This window comes from Talpa europaea (genome assembly GCF_964194135.1).
Source record: "Talpa europaea genome assembly, chromosome: 10".
In the NCBI taxonomy this organism is placed as follows: domain Eukaryota; kingdom Metazoa; phylum Chordata; class Mammalia; order Eulipotyphla; family Talpidae; genus Talpa; species Talpa europaea.
In genome coordinates, this window is record NC_140077.1 from 105,895,332 (window position 1) to 105,916,271 (window position 20,940).

The 20,940-nt window shown below is 35.2% G+C and overlaps 1 protein-coding gene across 3 annotated transcripts in view; it reads left to right on the forward strand.

Annotated features, from left to right (window-relative positions):
- LRBA (LPS responsive beige-like anchor protein) overlaps positions 1-20,940 on the forward strand; it is a gene marked incomplete at both ends in the record, with an annotated part of 477,161 nt that overhangs the window by 87,412 nt on the left and 368,809 nt on the right. For all 3 annotated transcript variants that reach the window (XM_084246225.1, XM_084246226.1, XM_084246227.1), the window contains 8 exons: positions 7,496-8,551; positions 9,389-9,567; positions 10,412-10,565; positions 10,986-11,166; positions 14,152-14,279; positions 14,746-14,853; positions 18,797-18,956; positions 20,346-20,772. In XM_084246225.1, coding sequence (XP_084102351.1) covers positions 7,496-8,551; positions 9,389-9,567; positions 10,412-10,565; positions 10,986-11,166; positions 14,152-14,279; positions 14,746-14,853; positions 18,797-18,956; positions 20,346-20,772 — 2,393 coding nt within the window. The remainder of the gene's footprint in view (positions 1-7,495; positions 8,552-9,388; positions 9,568-10,411; positions 10,566-10,985; positions 11,167-14,151; positions 14,280-14,745; positions 14,854-18,796; positions 18,957-20,345; positions 20,773-20,940) is intronic.

Sequence of the window (20,940 nt, forward strand, 5' to 3'; positions counted from 1 at the left end):
ATATATATTACTTAATGTAAACATTTTGTGCAATACTTTTCAGCCTTCTGTTCAATATTTTAAGGAAGTTGGAGGGAAATTTTTTTCTTTAAAATAAATTTCAGGGCCTCCCTGGTGGTGCAGCGGTTGAGCGCTGGGTTGCGAAGCTGCCTGCAGCCTATGCAGCGCAGGTTCAATCCCCTGCTGCTCCCCAGCCACCAGAGGAGGGTCCCGCATGGCGCGCAGACCTCTCCTGCCGCCCGCTGCTCCCTTCAGCAGTGTACCTCCGTCCTTCTGCCTGCTCTGCTCCCTGCTCTGGCTCTGGTGAATTGTCTCACCCTCCCACGCTTCTGACTGCCCCCAGTGCTTGTATAAATAAATAAAAATAAAAAAATAAAATAAATTTCAAATGAATTCTAGAATGTTCCCAAATGTTAGTGTGATATGTAGAGATAAAAAAAATACTAAGTAGTTGGAAGACTTATGTTGAAATTGCCTCTTGGTGTTAATGAGAAAGTGATACTCAACAATCATTTTATAAAAGTATAAGATTTACATATTTACTTGGATTGCTTACTAAAAATAAGGTGAACTTCAAAGCAACTGTTACAACTTTGATATAACATCTATATATTAGACAACTTAAAATTCTAGCAGTAATTAAATGAATTAGTCTACTTTTCAGATTCTGTATTTCTTCAAAAACATACATAGAGAAATTTATGGGGATAATTAAAAAATGTTCAAAGTTAATTTAAGACCTTTGAGAGTAGGAAGTTTTGTGATAGAGGATATTTAAAATTATATACACACACACATATACACACACATTATGGTTAAAGAGACTGTAGTCAGACTGTAGTTCAAGTGTTAAAATGAGACTTCTTCAGAAACTATTGCAGTAGGGGAAAAGAGACCTCAGTAAGGGACGGACCTTGATTCCATATACAGCAAGGAAAGTGGGGATGGGAGCAGTATGGGAGTGTCAGTTGATTCAAAGTTACTAAGAAGAAACATCTGGGGCATAACTAGAGAAGACTAGTTAAACAGACTAACCGTGAACTTGCCAAAGGCAGGTTAGGCTATTCAGATATCTGGTGGATGAAGGGGCACAGGGAATTTGATCAAATATCATGGTCATCAGGGATGTGGGATTCTTTATAAGTTGTCCTAGCAGAATTTTTTTTTATAGTTTTTTAAAATTAACTTATTTTTGTGTAGAAGAACTGGGATTAGGCCAGAGGTGTGAGGAGTGGATGAGAGGATTCACCAGAGAGAGAGTGGGGAGCAGAACAGGCAGATCTACTAAAATACACTACTGAGGGGAGCAGCGTGCCAGACAGGAGAGATCTGCTGTGCCATGTGGGTTAGCTCCCTGGCAGGGAATCGAACGCATGCCACAGTGGCTGGTGATACCTTGATAGTGCTGAGACTTTAACCCCTGAGCCACCAGGGAGCCCTCCACTATCCATTCTTAATGTATATCTTATTAAATTCTTTCTGTATCTCATCTCCCTTTGCCCTTAATCCTTTTATACTTTGCAGATGATTATTTGTTACTGAAGGCCAAACTTAAATGTCAGCCTCTCTTGGTACTTCAGGCTTTTCTAGTTATAGTTATGTAATTTCTGTATACTGTCAGTAAGATACCTATCTTTAAACCACACTTTGAATTACTTGAAGTCTTTAAGAACAATCCTGTGTGTATAAGGAGGTCATGTCTGACATGAGAGGCTTTGAGGGAAAAAAGGGAGTCTTTCTAACATCTACTATGTCTATGACTTGTTTCAGAGGCGAATGGGGCGGTCAGAGAATTATTTCTGTACCTGTTTGTCAAATTCCTTCATTTAAAATATTAAGTATGCCGGTGTGCCTTAGAAGACAGTGCAGGTAGATCTGTGTAGTTAAAACCATGTTCAAGGGTCAGCTACATTTATAGTCAAGAAGCTTTGTATAAAATAGATCAATAAATATAACATTGTAAATATAATTTGATAGTAACAAATTTTATGTTACCATATAACTGTTGTTTCAAGCTGTTGTGTGCAGCTGATCATTTTGAACTATGTTTATTGATACTCCATAGGGAACTATACAGCTATTTATCAATTGTAGAAAGGCTTGTAACCAAAGAATTAAAAGTTAGCATACTCAGCGAGAATTTTCATAGGAAAATGATTTATTTGCTTAAAACCAATTCTTAAACATTTCCTGCCATTAAAAAAAATCTAAGTATAGGTCAAAATTTTAATAATATATGGATAATAATGTTAATCTCTTGATGTAGTATACTCATTTTTTGGTCTCCTAAATAGTAAATTTGAGTACCATTAAGATGAAGGTAGTGGCAAGAGAAATGTTGTATTTATTAGCTTGTGAGTATCTTTAACTAGTAGTTTATAGAAGTGCTTTCCAAACATTGAAACAGCTATAGATTAGCTATCACATGATTGTGAAGATTAATGACTAGTCTTTTAGCTGGGTAATTTAGAACAATATCTGGTAATTAATTAGGAATTATCAGTCACAAATACCTTAAGGAAAACAGTATCAAAAAAGATAACAACAAAGATAATTGCTCATTTGCCATTTAGCTTTTAGACTATTGGTGTAAATTAAAGGGAAATTTAAAAATCAACCAACTTGAGAATTTTCAAAGCATTTCAGATATTCATACTTGCAGAAGAATAAACAGACTTGTTAGGGAAGTAAAGCACTATTTGGAACAGAGTTGATTACAAATTTTTCTAACACAAAATAAAAATATTCCCTGTGGCACACTCAGAATGTACTTTATGAAAGTATACATTGTCTTGAATTGAGATGTGTATTGTATGAACCATCTTCTTGTGCTTAAATCTTTGACTTTAAATAATATCCTTTAACACGTTTTTTTTTTTTTTCTTTTTTCTTTTGGTGGGATTCTTGCTTGTGGCCGGGGAATGAACCGGCGCTGCAGAGGCTGCAGGTAGCCTCGCAGCCCAGCGCTCAACTGCTGTGCCACCAGGGGAGGCCCCTTTATTTTCAAGTGACCAGTTGAGAGTTTTTAGCTGTCATGAATAAAAAAGACTATGGCTTCACCTTTAGAGTAAAAGTGGTATTATCTCATGGTTGAAAGACTATGTTAGTCATAGAACTTGTACATTAAGTTTTTACTAACAAGAGCATCATGAAAACAATCTGTAAGAGATAATTGTGATAGCAAAAGGTATTTTTTAAAATTCTTTTATGGATAATTTTGAGGATGTCAGGAGATTCAGGAGGAATGCCTCAAGTTGTTTATAAAATAGTAGAGAACGTTAGTTCTGTATAATTGACTATCTACTGTGGCTACAGTAAAGTACTACAAAAATTTTGTTTCACCATTATGTTAGTAACCTTAGCACAAGTGTTATTATAAAACCATGAATTATATTTTCAAGAATATTTTTGTTTTACAGATTTTTTCTATTAAATTAATAGCCTATTAACAAATAACTCATAATTATTTGTTGTTCCTTCTCTCTTTTTTAAAAAGATTGATTTATGCATATAGGAACTGGGGTACACGCCAGAGGGGGTGAGAGGATTCACCAGAGACAGAGTAGGAAACAGAACAGGCAGACTGATTGAAATACACTGCTGAGGGGAGCAGCGGGCAAGAGAGGAGAGGTCTGCTGCACCATGTGGGTTGCTCCCTGACCGGGGATTGAACTCATGATACAGTGGCTGCCGATAGCTTCTCAGTGCTGTACTTAACCCCTAGCGCCACCAGGGAGGCCCCTGTAACTTCTAACTCTAAAAAAATTTTTTTTTAAACATCTTTGTTTGACTTTCTGTAATACAGGATTTTTCCCCTCAGGGGTGGTCACCATAGTTTACCCACCACCCAAGTGCCCACAGTCCTCCACCACACTCACCATGCTCTCCTTTCCCCTCTTCTCAACTCTCCCCTCCCCCCCTCCTTCCACCCTCCTCCTGGGTAGATTCCTTTTTTTTTTTTTGTCTTTTTTTTTGTCGGACCCTCGTCTGCTGCCAGGGATCGAACTGGCACTGCAGAGGCTGTGGGCAACCTCGCAGCCCAGCGCTCAATGGCTGTGCCACCAGGGGAGGCCCTTCCTGGGTAGATTCTAAACCTTGAAACTAGAATAGAATTCTGTTTTATAGTAATAGGCAAAGAACCTCACAATACCTATTGGAAATTAATAATAATTGTAATATTGATAAAAACATAGTGCTTATTTTGCATATTGTACTATTTTGAACACTTCACATATCATAGCCCATTTTATCACCCAGCAACAACTATATGTTGATAATCTTACTGTACTGTTGAGAAAATAATTAAAACCAGAACTTTTTATAAATACAAAAATATCTTCTCAAAATGTAGAAAAGAATGAAACAATATTATTAAATAAGCATTAAACCAGGCTGTGATAGACGCAATAGTCAATCCACTAAAGAACTTGCAGAGACAAAAATAAATTGCACCTATATCTGCGGTCAGGTAAATGCACTGAATTACATATATGTAGTTATTTTTAGCCAAATGAAAGAATAAAATTCTCACATTTTTGACAAGTAAGGGTTACATCTTGGAGCAAAGTACCCCAGACTCCTACTGAGACAGGAGACAGGGCACCATCCTCCTTCATGTTTCAAAGAGATGGCTCCATGTCTTCTGGAAAGACATTCCTAGGGTGCAAAACTAGTAAGAGCTCTATTATCTTTTAGAAAGATTTACATCTCAGAGTGACAGAGAAAGTACTTTTTCTGGAAAACATTTTCTAAAGGAATACTAAAGAGACAATTTTTGTGACACCAGGGACATCGGGAAATGTAAAATAAAAATTTTTCTAGCTTTGTACAATACACATTTTAGAGAAGAAAAATTTGAGCAGCAAAGAAGTGACTAGCCAGAGTAACATAGGAGGAAGCTCCTCAGTGAGAAGCTTGCTTAGATCCTAGAACCAAAAGACAAAGGGATAGGAAATAGATCAGGAAATTAGAGGACTAATCAGTGCAGTGTCAAAAATAAGAAAGCCCAGTGAGAGAGAAAGGCAGGAAAAGAGGGGAAGAAGGTATATATTAAGTGATTCAAGAACATTTCCCAGAACCAGAGGATATATTTTTTGCTAGGTTGAAAGGGACCATTTAGAGTGATGGATGAAAGAAAATCCATGTCAAGAATCCTTATGAAATTTCAAAGCACTAAGAAGGAAAGATTTTCTAAGATTTCACAGAGAACAAAATAGGTGGTAGAAGGATCAGGGATCAGAATGCTCTCTGACTTCCCAACAATCGGCACAGTAATAAGGCAATGAAAAATTACCTGTCAAATTCTGAATGTAAATGCTTTCCAACCTGTGGTTTATATTGAGTCTATTAATTATGAATGTAAAAGAAATATATTTTCAACCTTTAGAAATTTAATTTGATATGTTCCCTTTTTCAAAGCTTTAGAGACTGTACTGCACCAAAAAAGAAAAAGATAAGGGATATAAGAAACAAGAGTAACCACATAGAAGAGAGATGAAAGGAATATTCAGGGCTATAATGAAGGAAGATCCCAGGATAGCAGCTGTGTGGTAGATAGGATAGTCCATCTAGGTTGGCGTAGTTATCACTGAAATGGCAAGTTCCTTTGTAACTTTTTAAAAAAAATCTGTGGTCAAATTACATGAGTTGGGCCATAATATGACTGCTTAGCTTACCTTGACCATGTGCTGATTCAGTTCCAACTCTTTCAGTTCCAACTCTTTCTTATCATGCTACCTGGATCACCTGAGGATTCTCACTTAACCCCTCAATAATTTGGTATGCTTTGATTTACTTTTGACATTAGTGGTAGACCATGGTGAACTTAGAATTGAAAAATAATAAGTAGCCTTTTTATTCATGCCAGGTACTCATGCTTGGACCACACTACTGCTCATAGGTGCTTCAGTTCTCTTGGCCTTTATATTTCACAATATATTCAATGGCCTTACCTACAGACTTACCAGAAATAGCCTTAAATATCTTTTCGGGGAAGCTGAGCCTTCCACCAAGTCAGATTCTGTGTAACTAACCTTTTCCTGGGAGCCTTTGACTGGTTGTGGTAATATTGCCCTTACATAGCTACCTAGGATTGTCTTTGTGTGTTTTTTCAAACTAAGCATAAGATGTGTATTTACTATATAGGCAGTAAAACTTAAGTAGGGAATAATGAATAGAAATGTCAGAATAGTAGTTTCCTCAGGATAATGGTGGGAGGTTGGGAAACAGTTAGGGATGGGCACATAGGGAAATGTGAAGGGCTGATGGTGTTCAGTTTTGAAGTGGGAAAATGTTTAGTCCCTAAGCATCTTTATTTTACCTATATCACATTGTGTCATGAATAAATATATGTCATGAGTAAAAGCTAGTTAATAACTATAGAAAGAAATATGTGCATTGTGCATCATTTAAATTTTTGTTTGCCATTTACCAACCTGTTCACACACGTGATACCGTGGGGCCTAAGGATCTTTGAGGGGAAAATCATCTACCATCCTAAATGAGGGTTCAATAAAAGGATTGTTGAATGAAGATTCAATTTAGCGTGTGTGTGTGTGTGTATATGTATAGTAGAATGTATAGTAGATTGATACAGGCTATAGAACAAATCATTCTAGCATTGATTGATATCTATTTTTGACATGTATTATACTGTTTAAAGGAGGATTTCCCATGGAAACACTAGTGGCGATCATATAATGGTGACTTTAATAATCAGTTAATAAGAAAATTATAAAGTTTTGGATTTCTAAAGCCATAGCACACTTTTATTCTATCCCTCCAATCAGTATTTTCAGTTTAGTTGTTGAAAGGCTAAGAATATATGGGGATGTTCCTAGTGCTGAATATGTAGTCATCATTTACATATAATTGGAGTGAATGCATGCATAAATGAATTAGTGGGACTTTTAACCATTTGTCATCAGTTCAGACTTTGAAAATTGTGGTTCACCTTTCTGGAAGGGCTAGATATTTTTTTAATTATTAAAAGAATTTGTATTTTTTAACATAGTAAGTTTTGGTAGCTTACCCAGAATATGGAGAGCTGCTGTAATAGTTAACATAATTAACTGATACTTTTAATCTCTCTTGAGGATAACTCATTGGGATATAGGTTTTCATTGCAATTGAAAGAATGTGTTATTTAGTGCACAAATTCCTTCCCAATGATATGTAGACACTGGTAAAAGTTAAAGACACCAATAGAATAGTGTATTTATTTCCTGGACATATTTCAGAATGTACTAAATAAACATGTTCATGTTATGCTTTGCTACTGTTGTAACCTGTTATTAAGATCAGCTATAATTTTTTTAATATTCAGATTTTTGTTATCTACTTTTTATCATTTTATGAAATGAGATAAAATTATTTTAGTATATTATATGTCATGCACTTGGAAAATTTTTTAAAATATTTTAATTTTATATCGTGTATGTTTAGTTTCTTTCCTTTTTGGAGGTATATTTGGACTAATTGTATGTTTTTCATCTAGGTCACTTTTGAAATACACAAAGAGAACCTTGCTAATGTGTTTAGGGAACACCAGGGAAAAATTGATGAAGAAGCAGGACAGTGTTCTTCAAGCCTGGTTCAAGCTGTTGCTAGTAGTAGTGGGGATGTTGACATTTCAGAAGGATCTCAGCAGTCAGATGTGAAGAATTCTCCTGTGTCTCCTCACATGGCCAGAAACAGTGATGAAAAGTCAAGTATTGAGAACACAACTTCAGTAGAATCTGCACCCAACAATGAACTGCAAACTCCTACAACCTTGGATGAAGAAGAGAAAACTGGACACAAAAATCAGGAGTTAATGGATGAAATTGCTTTAGAAGAAACACCAATGAAGGAAACAGTGAATACAGGTGATTTAGAAGCATCTTCTGACATAATAGAATCTGTCACTATTTCCTCCAATTCTTTTAAAACAACTGACAAAGATATAATGACTGTCAGTGAAATAACTGCTTCTATAAGTTCTCCTTCAGAAGAGGATGCTTCAGAGGTGCCAGAATTTTTGGATAAGTCTATAGCAGAGGAAGAAGATGATGATGATTATGTAGAACTGAAGGTGGAAAGTAGTCCTACTGAGGAAATCAGTTTACCCACAGAACTCCAGGATAATAGTTTGTCTCCAGCTGCATCTGAAGTCAGTGAAAGACTGGACGTGTTCAGTAATGAACACAAATTAATACTTGAAGTGGAAGAACCCATTAGTAAGAAGCAAATGGATACTGAAACCCAAGATTCTAAAGATTGTGGAGTCTTGACTATGACAGCATCAGGATCTTCAACTACCTCACCAGACATTACGGCTTCCCAGACAACTGTACAATCAGAAGTTGGTCAGATGCTTGAGGAAGGGAAGAAAAGGACTGGAGAAAACCAATCAAGTAGTAATTCTCATGGTAGTAATTCTGAATCTCCTACTACCTCTGAGAAGAGGATTGCTAAATTGGATGTTTCCAGTGTTGCTACAGATACTGAGAGACTGGAATTGAAGGCCAGCACAAATGTGGAAGCATCTCAACCTCATCAGCCTGTGCTAGAGGTGAATATATTTATTGCTGTCTTGAGTTGCATTGAGTTAAAATAGAGGAAGTATATAGACTTACAGCTTATTTCATTTTGGAATGTGATTTGTATCCTATTTGTAACTACATAAAGGTAATGAATGTAAGGATTAGTTTTAGCATAGGGTTCAACTTTTATTATAAGTTCATTAAAGGCAACTTTTATTACTTTCACCATAGCATCTCCAAAAGTTGCTACTTTCATATTTGAGGGTTGGCATAATTTTAGTCTATTAAGGAATCCTTGGAAATACTTGCCTTTTTTTCTTTATTTGATAACCCAGTCATAGTGCATTATTTTTCCAACAAAATCTGGGGCTACCTTCCTGTAGAATCCGCTGCAGTGTATAACTTTAAATACACAGCCTGTGGTTTCAAGTGTTGTTCCATGAGGTCTGCTTACTTTGTGAGAGGCAAGAGTCTTAAAGGGACCTTGAAGCACAACTTTCTGCTTGCCAGTATCTCACAGTGATTCATGAGGAAATGAATGTCATTTTCCACATTATTCAACTCTTGTGCTTCTAGCCCTCTTCTTCCTGTTTGGTTGATTCCTTTATAAACTGCTACATTAGCTGGTGGAGTAATAAGATGGTTCCAAGGTAATTACTGTTGAATTTTGCACTTTAGCATTTGTGATAACTTTACTTTGAATGTATTAAGGTATTAGTTATTACTCAGTGATAATTTCCCCCTAATTTAGTTCTTTAGTATCTTAAAATGTATTTAAGTGAATTGCATGGAAACTGTTAAATTATTTATTAATGCCTTCTATTGAAGTTGAATTTATTTTATTACTCTTTTTATTTTCTGCATAGATGTCAAGGCAGCAGGAGCGGCCAGGCCAGGGAGTAGCGTCAGATGCAATTAATGGACAAAGAAGGGATTCCAGATCTTCTATGTTCCGTATTCCCGAGTTCAAGTGGTCTCATACACACCAGCGTTTGCTCACTGATCTGTTATTTTCAATAGAAACAGATATACAAATGTGGAGAAGGTTTGTTCATATGCTTACTACAGAAGATGTGTATAAACTTTAATCTTTGTTTTCTAAGAAATTTAACCCTGCAGAATTAACATTTGCAGTTGATTTCATAAATTTGTTTAAAAAGTAGAAGTTATTTCTATGGTGGGGTTTTGTGAATTTTACTGTCTATTATAAAAGTGAACTACCCTGTGTGTGTTACAAAAACTTGAAAGTAAGAGCTTTTTCTTCTAAAAGATCTGCCATGGATTTAAAACAGTGTATTTTCTATGTTTGGAATTCACCTAAAGGTAAGTCAGCCAAGTAGGTTTATTACTAGCAGTACTAAAAAAATTTGGATTCAACTATAACATCCAATTTTTCAGTGTATATTTAATATAAAAAACTGTATGCTTCAGATTATCTTCTACTGTTTTATGGTTTTAAAAATGCTTAATATGCTTATTATTGGTATGTTGTTATTCTGTTTAAAACTATCCTAAAACATTACCTGAGAATACATTAATAAAAAATTAATTTTTAATACCTTATTTAGTAATAATTTACCTCTTAATTTGTGCCTCATGACTTCTGATTTTTTCCCCATTTGAGAATAATTTAGTTCACCTTTTGATATCAAGTATAAGATGTATAGTATTTATAATTCAGCTTGAGAAAGGGCATGTATAGTAACTACTGATAAGGAATGCTCTACTACTTCTGAGGCTATACACCCCCAAATGCCTGCTTCCTCATTATCTTTCTTCAGCTTTCCAGATAAAGCAAGAGCACATTCTTATCCTCTCTCCCCTTAAGTAGGAAAACTGTGATTTCCTTTCTTTAGCTTTATCAGTAAACATCATTTATCTTTGGACAGCCATTCAACAAAGACAGTTATGGACTTTGTGAATAGCAGTGATAATGTCATCTTTGTACACAACACAATTCATCTCATCTCTCAAGTGATGGACAACATGGTCATGGCTTGTGGGGGTATACTGCCATTGCTTTCAGCTGCTACGTCGGCTACAGTAAGAACTTTAAGAACTTTACCACTATATAAAATTGGTGTGAAAACATGTCTGTTATGCATCCTTACTGATTAGAACTTGAATATAGTTGTAATGTTCATTGTAGATAATGTAAATCAAAAGCAACATGATTTTGTATAATTGCCTGAAAGGACCATAGAATCTGTTTTGGGAATGAAAGGACAAAAAAAGAGTGTTTTTTTCTTAGGGATGAGTCAGCTAGTGAAGAATATGATTGATGAGCTTTCACCTGTATGTTTCTATTGCCTTTTTTTAGGTGAAATGATAAGGAAATCATTCAGTTGAACTAGATTTCTGAAAGCCTGGCTTTTAATAAAATTTAGAAATTTGGGAAATGTATCTAATAGAATTAGATTTTTATTAGTATATAGATGTAAATGTTAAACTTATTCCTTTCAGCATGAACTGGAGAATATTGAACCTACTCAAGGCCTTTCAATAGAAGCCTCTGTGACATTTTTGCAGAGGTTAATCAGCCTTGTGGATGTGCTTATATTTGCAAGTTCTCTAGGCTTTACTGAAATTGAAGCTGAAAAAAATATGTCATCTGGAGGAATTTTGCGGCAGTGTCTCCGACTAGGTGAGTTGTTAAAACCCACTAGTTAGGAATTTTCTTTAACAATTTTTGGTAACCCAACCATGCTAAATTCAAAATTATGTTTCTCCTGTTAGTAGGAAAATACGTGGTAGGCAGTTTGCCATTTGCTGCTATTTATTTAATTTCATTTTTCTAATGAAGTTCGATTGTTTTTTATGTCCTTGTTAAATTTTGACGGTATAGGATTTCTCCCCTCAGGTGTGGTCACTGTATCTCTCCTGCAGCCACGGCGCCTTTGGTAGCCCTCCACCACAGTCCATTGTGCTCTCTCCCTTCCCTACCTCCTCCCTTCTTTGGGAGCTGACCTATGGTCAGCTTTCAAAAGTTGGTTTTACAGTTTGTCTTTGTCTGAACCTTTGTTTGGTTTCTCTATATTACACATATAAGTGAAACCATCTGGTATTTATCTTTCTCCTTCTGGCTTATTTCGCTTAACACAGTGCCTTCCATTTTGCTGTGTTTTAACCTCCAAAGAGTAAACGATTATGTCCTGTGCTATAGTAGTAGTGTGACTTTGGATGGAGGACATGGATTTGTTTTGAAACATCTACTAAGTTGATTCTGATCAGTATTACACCTCCTTCCCAGTCTTTCTTTTTTTTACTTGAAAGTTTTTCAAATTTTCAGATGATTCACACACATCAATCACCAGAGGAATCTTGTTAAAATGCAAATTTGATTATATAAATCTGCGATGAGGCTTGACAGTTATCTTTCTATTAAGTCCCAGGTAGTTTTGATGCTGTTCCTTGTACAAACACTACAGTAACAAGGTTCTAAAACGCCACCATTCAGATGCAGTCTTTGTTAAATAAACTGTAGTAATTTGTTAAAGCTTAATAAATATAAAATCTCCGTTCTCTGAAGTCAGTTCTTCCTGGGTAAAAGGTAAAATCCACGTAAAGATATTTTGCGGTATCTGAGCTTTCGTGGGTGAAGCAAACAATTTTTTTCTTCCGTGTAAGGAAGGTTTCCTGTATCCAGTTGTTACTACCATGAGTTTGCTCATGATTTGCTTAAGTGGAGAGAAGTAGGTGGAGAGAGAGAGACCAAGAAATGGAAGTGAACCATGGCCATGAGAGGATGGGTCAGAACTAAGGCACTTATGGTAACATCAGCAGTGGAAAATCTAATGTAATAGTTTCCGATATTTAGCAAGAAAATTTGTTATGTAAAATGATATATATGTGCTTAGACTTTTTGGGTATAATGAATTATAATGAATCCTCTCACCCTCTCGTGCATCTGGCCTATACCCCAGCTCTTGTATAAATAAAAATAAATCTTTCAAAAAAAAAAAAAGAAATTTCAGTCGTGAGAATAACACAACAGAAGCTTTTATTTATTGACTGTGGTCACTTATCATTATTTTTTATTTTTTACAATGAGTCAGCAATCATTTCCCCCTTTTATTTATAAGGAAATTTGAGATCATAGACATGTAGGGGACTTACTGAAAATTCAAAAATTATACTGGGGAAGTTGGAATTTGAGCATAGTTTTTAGTGTTCCTACCTTTCTCTTCTATTTCTGTAGACTTTCTGTTAGTAACATAATTAAAATATTTAGTCTTCATTGCTTTTGGATATGCCCTATTTTAAACTTTCCTAGAAAGATTTTCTTAGAAGTATAAGACACACTAGCATTACTTCATAATACTCTAGAGTTACTAGATTCAGAAGCTAGTGAAATACTCTGTCCTGTCTTTGTAGCTGTAGAGGGAATCACGGAGATAATTCAGTTTTCCCTAGCATCATCTTATATATGGAAATGAGGCCTAGGAAATGATTGGTCCAGGATCACTTAATAGAGCATAGTAAGCTTGGTAAATAATACAAATATTTGATGCCTCCTTTCCTCATTCCTGTTCTTTTTTGAGCTTAGAGGTGAGATGGTAGGAAGGCAACAATAAGAGTAACCTGTTTTACTGAGACCAGTTGACAATCAGGTGTAGTTTTTAAATTGTAATGCAGATAGAAAATTGAGTTTACCTGTGAGGAGGTTAGTACAAAAATTCTTTTTGGGTGCTGATTCCAAATCCACACAGCTGTGTTCCATGTTCTCTCTCCTCACTCTCCCTTTCCTTCCTTTTAGCCTCTGACTTTGTCTTTCATCCCTCTCCTCTTGCCCCTCCTCTCCCCCTCCCCATTGGCACCTTTCTGCTTTCTGACTACTTTCCCTTCTCTGTCTGCTAGCCATTTGATAGCCTGGTAGTACTTTAGCTTTCCATTTACATTTGCTCTTTTGTTCCTAAGTTGCTTTCCTACTCTTTAGATCACATACCCTAAATACTACTGATTTGCTTGGGAACTGAGATGATTATATACAACAATATCAATTCATAGTCATTTGTGCATTACCGAATTCATTGTTTAAAATTCAAAATGAATTTCCAAGTAATGCAAGTAACTGCCAAAATGGTGGGACCTGTAGAGAGGTAATTTTGGACTGTATGTTAATCACAACCTCCTTTTTTGTCCTTAAGCTGTTTTGATGAAAGCCAGTAAGGTAGATGCCATAAATACTTGTTATAAATACTATAGTCTCTCCTAATACCATCTTGTAATGATTCAATATAAAAAAATGCAAGTTTCCATTTTAACTATTTTACTTTTTAATGAAGGTAATTACCCTAAGTCAGTCCCTGGCAATGTGACTTCATCTCTCTCTCTTTTAACATCTTTCTTTCAATTCTTTATTTTTTTCTTTTACTTAATAAAATATCATTCTGAGTAGCTAGGTGAAAGCTAAGATTCCTGAATAATAGGGGATCCTAACAGATAGCTATCAAAGTCAGAATACAAACAGTAGGTGATAAAGTTCAGGGACATTTTAAGAATTTGCTGAAGGTAATTTGTTTTGAATGAAATATTATATAAATTGTATTGTGTACAAGATTTTTGTCAGCTCCATAATCCTGTATGATTTTCTTTTCTTACCGAATATTTTCCTTAAAATAATTTGCAGTGTGTGCAGTGGCAGTAAGGAATTGCTTAGAGTGTCAGCAGTATTCACAACTGAAAATAAGAGGGGATACAGCGAAAAGTCAGAAAACAATACACAGCCTGATTTCCATGGGAAAATCTGCAGCCAAGGTAAGCATACAGAATAATTAAATGAAAAAAATATTCTTGTGATTAAGATTTTGAATGAAGTAGTTTTTCAACATACATAAATCTGCCAGAAGACCTATAATAGTTATTAGTCTGTGGACATAACAATGAAATATTTGTGTTTAATTATATAGTAAAGTTATGTTTACACTTAATCTTGTCTCCTTTTCCCAATGTTTTCTTATATCTATGATACATTTTCCTTCATATAAATTTGTATTTCACGTATTTGGCGAATTAGCATGCAGTTTGTTTTTTTCCTGCATGATGCCTTCTTCACCGGCTCCTTCTCTCCCACCCCACACCTAAAAATGAAGGGAGAAAGAACTAGAAAAGATGAACTGGGAATAGTAATGTTATAGCTTTGTTTTTCTGTTTTTTTAAATGCTATTTTTTAAAATACCTGTGTAATGTGTGTGTGTATTTACATATTTTTGGTCTTCAATAGAGTCCTGTGGACATTGTAACTGGTGGTATATCTCCAGTAAGAGATCTTGACAGACTCCTACAAGACATGGATATCAGTCGACTTAGGGCTGTTGTCTTCAGAGACATAGTAAGTTACAGTGTTTCTTTCAGTACTTTATTAGCTGATATATTTTATATATATATATATATATATATATATATATATATATCCTCCTTGGCCAAAAGTATTGAGAATAGAAATGATATAAAATTGTGTAGTATAGATAGGAGGACCTAGAAACCAATTCTTTTGATAGTGATTTTAGAACCTTAGGATATTGGGAATAACTATTATTGTGGAGTTAATGTATCAGAGTAATGATACTAAGAAGAAACACACATTACATAGGAAGTTTGTAAGTGCTTTATATGCACTCATTGAGTCCAACAAGTTCTTAAGTTTGGTTTATAAATGAACAATCAGAGGCAGCGATCTTGAGTAATTTGTTCAAGCTAATAGAGCTAGTAAATGATAGAATTCAAACCTAGCAGTCCTAACTCCAGAGTCTACACTCTGAATGTAATGACATGTGTATATTCTGAATGGCCTATTACTTTTCTGAATATTAGCTATTTTTTCCCTCAAGGGATTGTAAACATGGTGCATGATGAAATATTGTGCATGGTGTTTTTAATATTTAAAGATGAAAATATTTTCGTCTTAGCTGATTTTGATGTATAATATGGCTGATTTTCATGTGGCTGTTATAAAGATATCTAAGAAAACAAAGATGAAAATAAAAATCATTTGTAATCCTGTTCACCAGAATTTGGAGTATTATCATTAGTTAACAATTATTGAACATTTATTGCATATTAAGTGCTGGATGATCTATATTATATATACCTTTTTAGTGAACATTATAAGTTCAGGTTTTAATTTTCTCTTTCTGTAACAGCTCAGTCCTCTCTTGAGTTCTTTCTAGATTTTTATACATACATATCATGTGTAGATAGTAGTAATAGCTAATTATCAACTATAGTTAGTGATTATTGAATACTTTTTGTGTATTTAGTGCGGCATTGTATGCTCCTTGTATTACCTCATTTGATTCACACAATGATCCTTAGAGAAAGACAGCAGTATTAGGTTGAATAATCTAATTATACAAGTAGTAAGTGTTGAAGTGGGTTACCTAGGGGGTTTGATTCTTGAAATTTTTATCTTGACTATTAGGCCATACTGTCTTCCTAAACATCATGTTTTCTGATAACTGATTATTATTTTAATTAAGAAGTCATCAGCTTTTGTTTTCTTCAGAACACACTGACTATTCTGAAACATTCCCAAGTATTGCCCCTTCTTTTTCTGTTTTCTTTCCTGAGCAGGTACTTACTTGAGTCTGTTGCACCAGAACTTTGTATTACCTGGAATGATCTTTCAATATCTAGAATAGATGAAAATTCTTTCCCTATAAAATTCTCTAATGACTTCCATTTAAAATGAAATCAGAACTCTTCACCCTGATTCAATATAACTTGGCTGTATGGAACTTCTAACCAGTTATTGTATATGATATTTGCATATGGAATTAGAGTGTTTTTCCATGTCTACCATGTTATATTGAAAGTAACAAATGCTTTTACTTCTTAAAAATTTTATTATAAAGAATTTTGTAGGGCCTCCCCAGTGGTGCAGCGGTTGAGCACTGGGCTGCGAAGCTGCCCACAACCTCTGAAGCACCCGTTTGATCCCCGGCCTCCTCCCACATGGCGCGACAGACCTCTTCTGCTGCGCCGGCTGCTCCCCTCAGCAGTGTACTTCATACTTCATCACTCTGCCTGTTCTGTTCCCTGCTCTGGCTCTGGTGAATTCTCTTACCCTCCTGCGCTTCTGACTGTACCCAGTGCTTGTATAGATAAATAAATCTTAAAAAAAAAAAGAATTATGTAATCAATTTATATGAATTTTACAAAAGAGAAAAGACTGTAATCTGAAACTAAATCACAGAGCCTCTTCTAGCATAAAGACTTTTTAAAATTTAATTTAATTAATTAATTTTTAATATTTTATTTTATATAATTCTTACATCATTTTTCATTTTTGCATAATGCATTTTCATTTTGGTTGTATTCCCCATATAATTCCACCCCCCTTGTTTTGACCCTAATCCCTCCTCTCCTCTCTCCCCACCCCTCATACCCCCATTGTGTGTGTCTGGTTTATAGTCGCTTGTTGATTTTGATTTTTTCTTTATTATATTTAGTCTTTTTCCTGGTCCCTTACTTAGGTTTTCTAAATTCCTGCTATGAGTGAGACCATCCTGTATTTTTTGTTTTTCCTTTCTGGTTTATTTTGCTGAGCATGATCCCTTCCAGCTCCGTCCATGTTGCTACAAATTGCATGAGTTTATCTTTTTTGATTGCTGAGTAATATTCCATCATGTATATGTACCACATCTTTGATCCAGTCATTTATTTTGGGGCATTTGGGTTGTTTCCAAAGCTTAGCTATTGTAAATAGTGCTGCTATAAACATAGGGTGCAGGTCCTCTTTTGAATTAATGTTTCTGTGTCCTTTGGGTAAATCCCTAGGAGTGGAATTGCTGGATCATATGGAAGCTCTCTCTGAGGTTAAGAACAAAGGTTTTTAATCTGAGTTCAGGTTTGATTTTTCACTTTCCATATTCCCTTAGGTAAATTATTTAACTTCTCTTGCTCTCATCCTGTTCAAAAGTGTAAATATGTATAAGTACATAGCAGTGACTGACTTATAGTAAGTATTTAATAAATGACAGGCTACAATTGAAAACAAATTTATTTCAGCAGTTTGGACTTAAACTTAAGAATCTACGGGATATTTTTCATTTGCACAGAAATCAGCCATAAACTTCATATTATAGTTAATAAACATAGAATAAAATGAGCTAAGGATTTAGGTAAGCACAAATAATTTATAGTAGATTAAAAAGTTAAGACCTAGTAAGTTATTTGCCTAATTTTTAAACGTGGATATCATTAGCACTAGTTATTATTTCTCTGGACATGTCCAAAGACGATTTTGGAATGGTTAATAAAAAAAAGTACATATACCTTTCATCAAGTAGTAAGGTCTTACACCTGAAACTTAAAATTGCATAGATTCCAGTTAGATTAAAAATACATCTAATCAAGTGGATCTGTTCAGGCAGAACCTGGTTGGTACTTCATTTTCCCTTGAAATTGATTGTATCTGGAATTTTTGACACTAGTTAGTTCTAGCTTTTATTCTCATTTATATCATTAGTTTTCATTTATTTATGTGCTAGGCAACAGTGTTCTTTGTTTTGCTTACCCTAAATTTATCTGTAATTTGATGGACAAGTTTGAGTTGTTTCTTTAAATTACGCCCAAAACTATTTTGAAAAGTTATCAGAATAGTAATATGTGCAAGAACTTGACTAGCTGAAAAGGCAGAGATGTAGGTGTTATGTGGAGGTAGGATGAAGCCCAGACCTTTTCTGGCAGTTTGTCTAGTTTTCTTTTTCTTTCTTTCAGACACTGTATTTTTAATTTTTCCACTTAGTTTTATGTACTATTTAAACTACTCTTGAGAATTCTTTTGTATCATATAGTTTTTTTCTCTTGAATGTCTTAGGAAAAATTGTTACTGTGATTTTTGAATATATTTTAATTCTTGATTAGAAGTAAAAATAATTGTTTATATGTAATGATAATTGCTATTTCAGTAATATTTTTCCCCTTTCATAACAATTTCATTTTTATTTTTTAGAAATTTTATTATTTGTTATTAAGGTAATGTTGATTTGCTTTCTTGTATATGATTTAGGGGCATATGTTTATTCCTCACATTGCATGTGGTTACTCTTTTTATTAGGACATATTTCTTCAGATTGAGTTACTTTATTTTAAAAGATGAGTCACCTTCTGTGATTCACAAAGCATTTTAACTAATCTTTCCTCAGGTTAATTTATTTTTTGTGTATATTGAAAGAGTTATGAACATTTTTATATTTGAATATTACTATGTAAAATAATATAAAAGCACGTTACTGAATAGTAGCATAATCAACTACTTCTCTTTTTTCTAGGAGGATAGTAAACAAGCTCAGTTTTTAGCTTTGGCAGTTGTATACTTTATCTCTGTTCTCATGGTCTCAAAGTACAGAGACATTTTGGAACCCCAAAATGAAAGACGGAGCCAGTCAGTTAAGGAAACTGGGTGTGAAAGTGGGAATTTATCAGTCCCTGGTAAGTTTTCAACATTCATATAGAATGTTATCTACTTATGATATTTTAAATATTATTTCTGGATTTTAAATTCATTCATGTATTAAATGTGAGCATACGTACATTCTTGCAACCATGTTTGAAGTTGTTTATTCTGTTGAAGAAATAACAATATATGAAGGCACTTAAGCCCCAAATATTACTCCAGCTTCAGCAAATTGCAAGTAATTGGGTGTTGTAAAGTATAATGTGTGATGGCATGAGTAGTGGGAAATAAAATTGGAATGGTCATCTGATAATTATTTATTGACTACCTACTACTTGCCAGACATAGCTGTGGGCTCAGGCATGTTACAGGTCACCTGCATCCATCTTTCACATATTCACACCTAATTCACATCCTTGCCCTGGTGAAGTTTTCATTCTAGTAGGCATGTATTATTAAAGAGCTTTGTACTTTAAATCTTAAGAATTTTAGACTTCTTCTTGTAGGCCAGTGACTTTCAACCTTGTGTTGCTTGCTACCCTTTGGTATGTCGTATTCAGTTTGAAGGGTCTTCTCAAGTATTTTGTCACTATTGTTTTTATTTTATTATACAATCTGTTTTTTAAATTTTTTTTAAAGATTTATTTTTTTATGCATACAAGACCTGGGGTACAGGCCGAGATGGGGGGTGGTGAGAGGATCCACCAGAGACAGAGTGGGAAACAGAACTGGCAGACTGACTGAAATACACTGCTGAGGGGAGCAGTGGACGAGACAGGAGAGGTCTGCCTCGCCATGTGTGTTTCTCCCTGGCCGGCCAGGGATCAATCTTGTGCTGCAGAGGCTGTGAATTGCTTCATAGTGCGGTTCTTTTTTTTTTTTTTATAGAGGCATGTTTTTTTTTTTTTAATTTATTTGTTTGTTTGTTTTGTTTATACATGCACTGGGTACAGTCAGAAGCGCGGGAGGGTGAGAGAATTCACCAGAGCCAGAGCGGGGAGCAGAGCAGGCAGAAGGACCGAAGTACACTGCTGAGGGGAGCAGCGGGTCGCAGGAGAGGTCTGCGCGCCATGTGGGACCCTCCTCCGGTGGCCGGGGAGCAGCCGGGGATCGAACCTGCGCCGCAGAGGCCGCGGGCAGCTTCGCAACCCAGCGCTCAACCGCTGCGCCACCGGGGAGGCCCATATAGTGCGGTTCTTAACCCCTTGCACCACCAGGGATTGCCCCTATACAATCTATTTTGATTAATGCTTTATTTACTCAGTACATTTTATAGATTATGTAGTTTATTTTTGCCTCTTAGAATATACCATATATTTCATAATTTAAAATAGTAGATTATTATTAGGAATGAATGTACCTTCTTAAAATTCGTTCTAGATTTTTTTATTTGTACTTTCCTTTTGTTTCTGGGTAAGATGTAGAAAACATACCATTAACTCCAGCATCTGTGGAAGAATCTGAAAGCACATCATCTGCTCCAAGGAGGGACTCAGGCATTGGGGAAGAACCAGCTACCGGTTTAGGAGGTAGTATGGACACAGCAACTCACACGGCACCTTCAAGTGTCATTGCAGGCCCAGATGCCATCAGTGAAGTGTTATGCACTCTTTCTTTAGAAGTCAATAAATCTCAGGAAACAAAAAATGATGGAGAAGATGAGTTAGATAATAAGCCTGGACCATCAGTTTCAGTTTCAAAAAATGTCAACGTGAAGGACATTCTCCGAAGCTTGGTGAATATACCAGCAGATGGAGTCACGGTGGATCCTGCCCTTCTGCCATCAGCCTGCCTTGGAGCTCTTGGTGATCTATCTGTTGAACAACCTGTGCAGTTCAGATCTTTTGACAGGTACTGTAAATACTTTTGTATTGAATTCTTATATTTATAAAAAATAATGATTTAAAGGGTAAACAGGAATTCACCTTAACTCTGCTAAAATTTTAGTAAAGTACTAAAAAGGGACATTTTGATCTAATTTATAAAAAGTAAAAGGATCTTTTTGTCATGTGGTTTGTA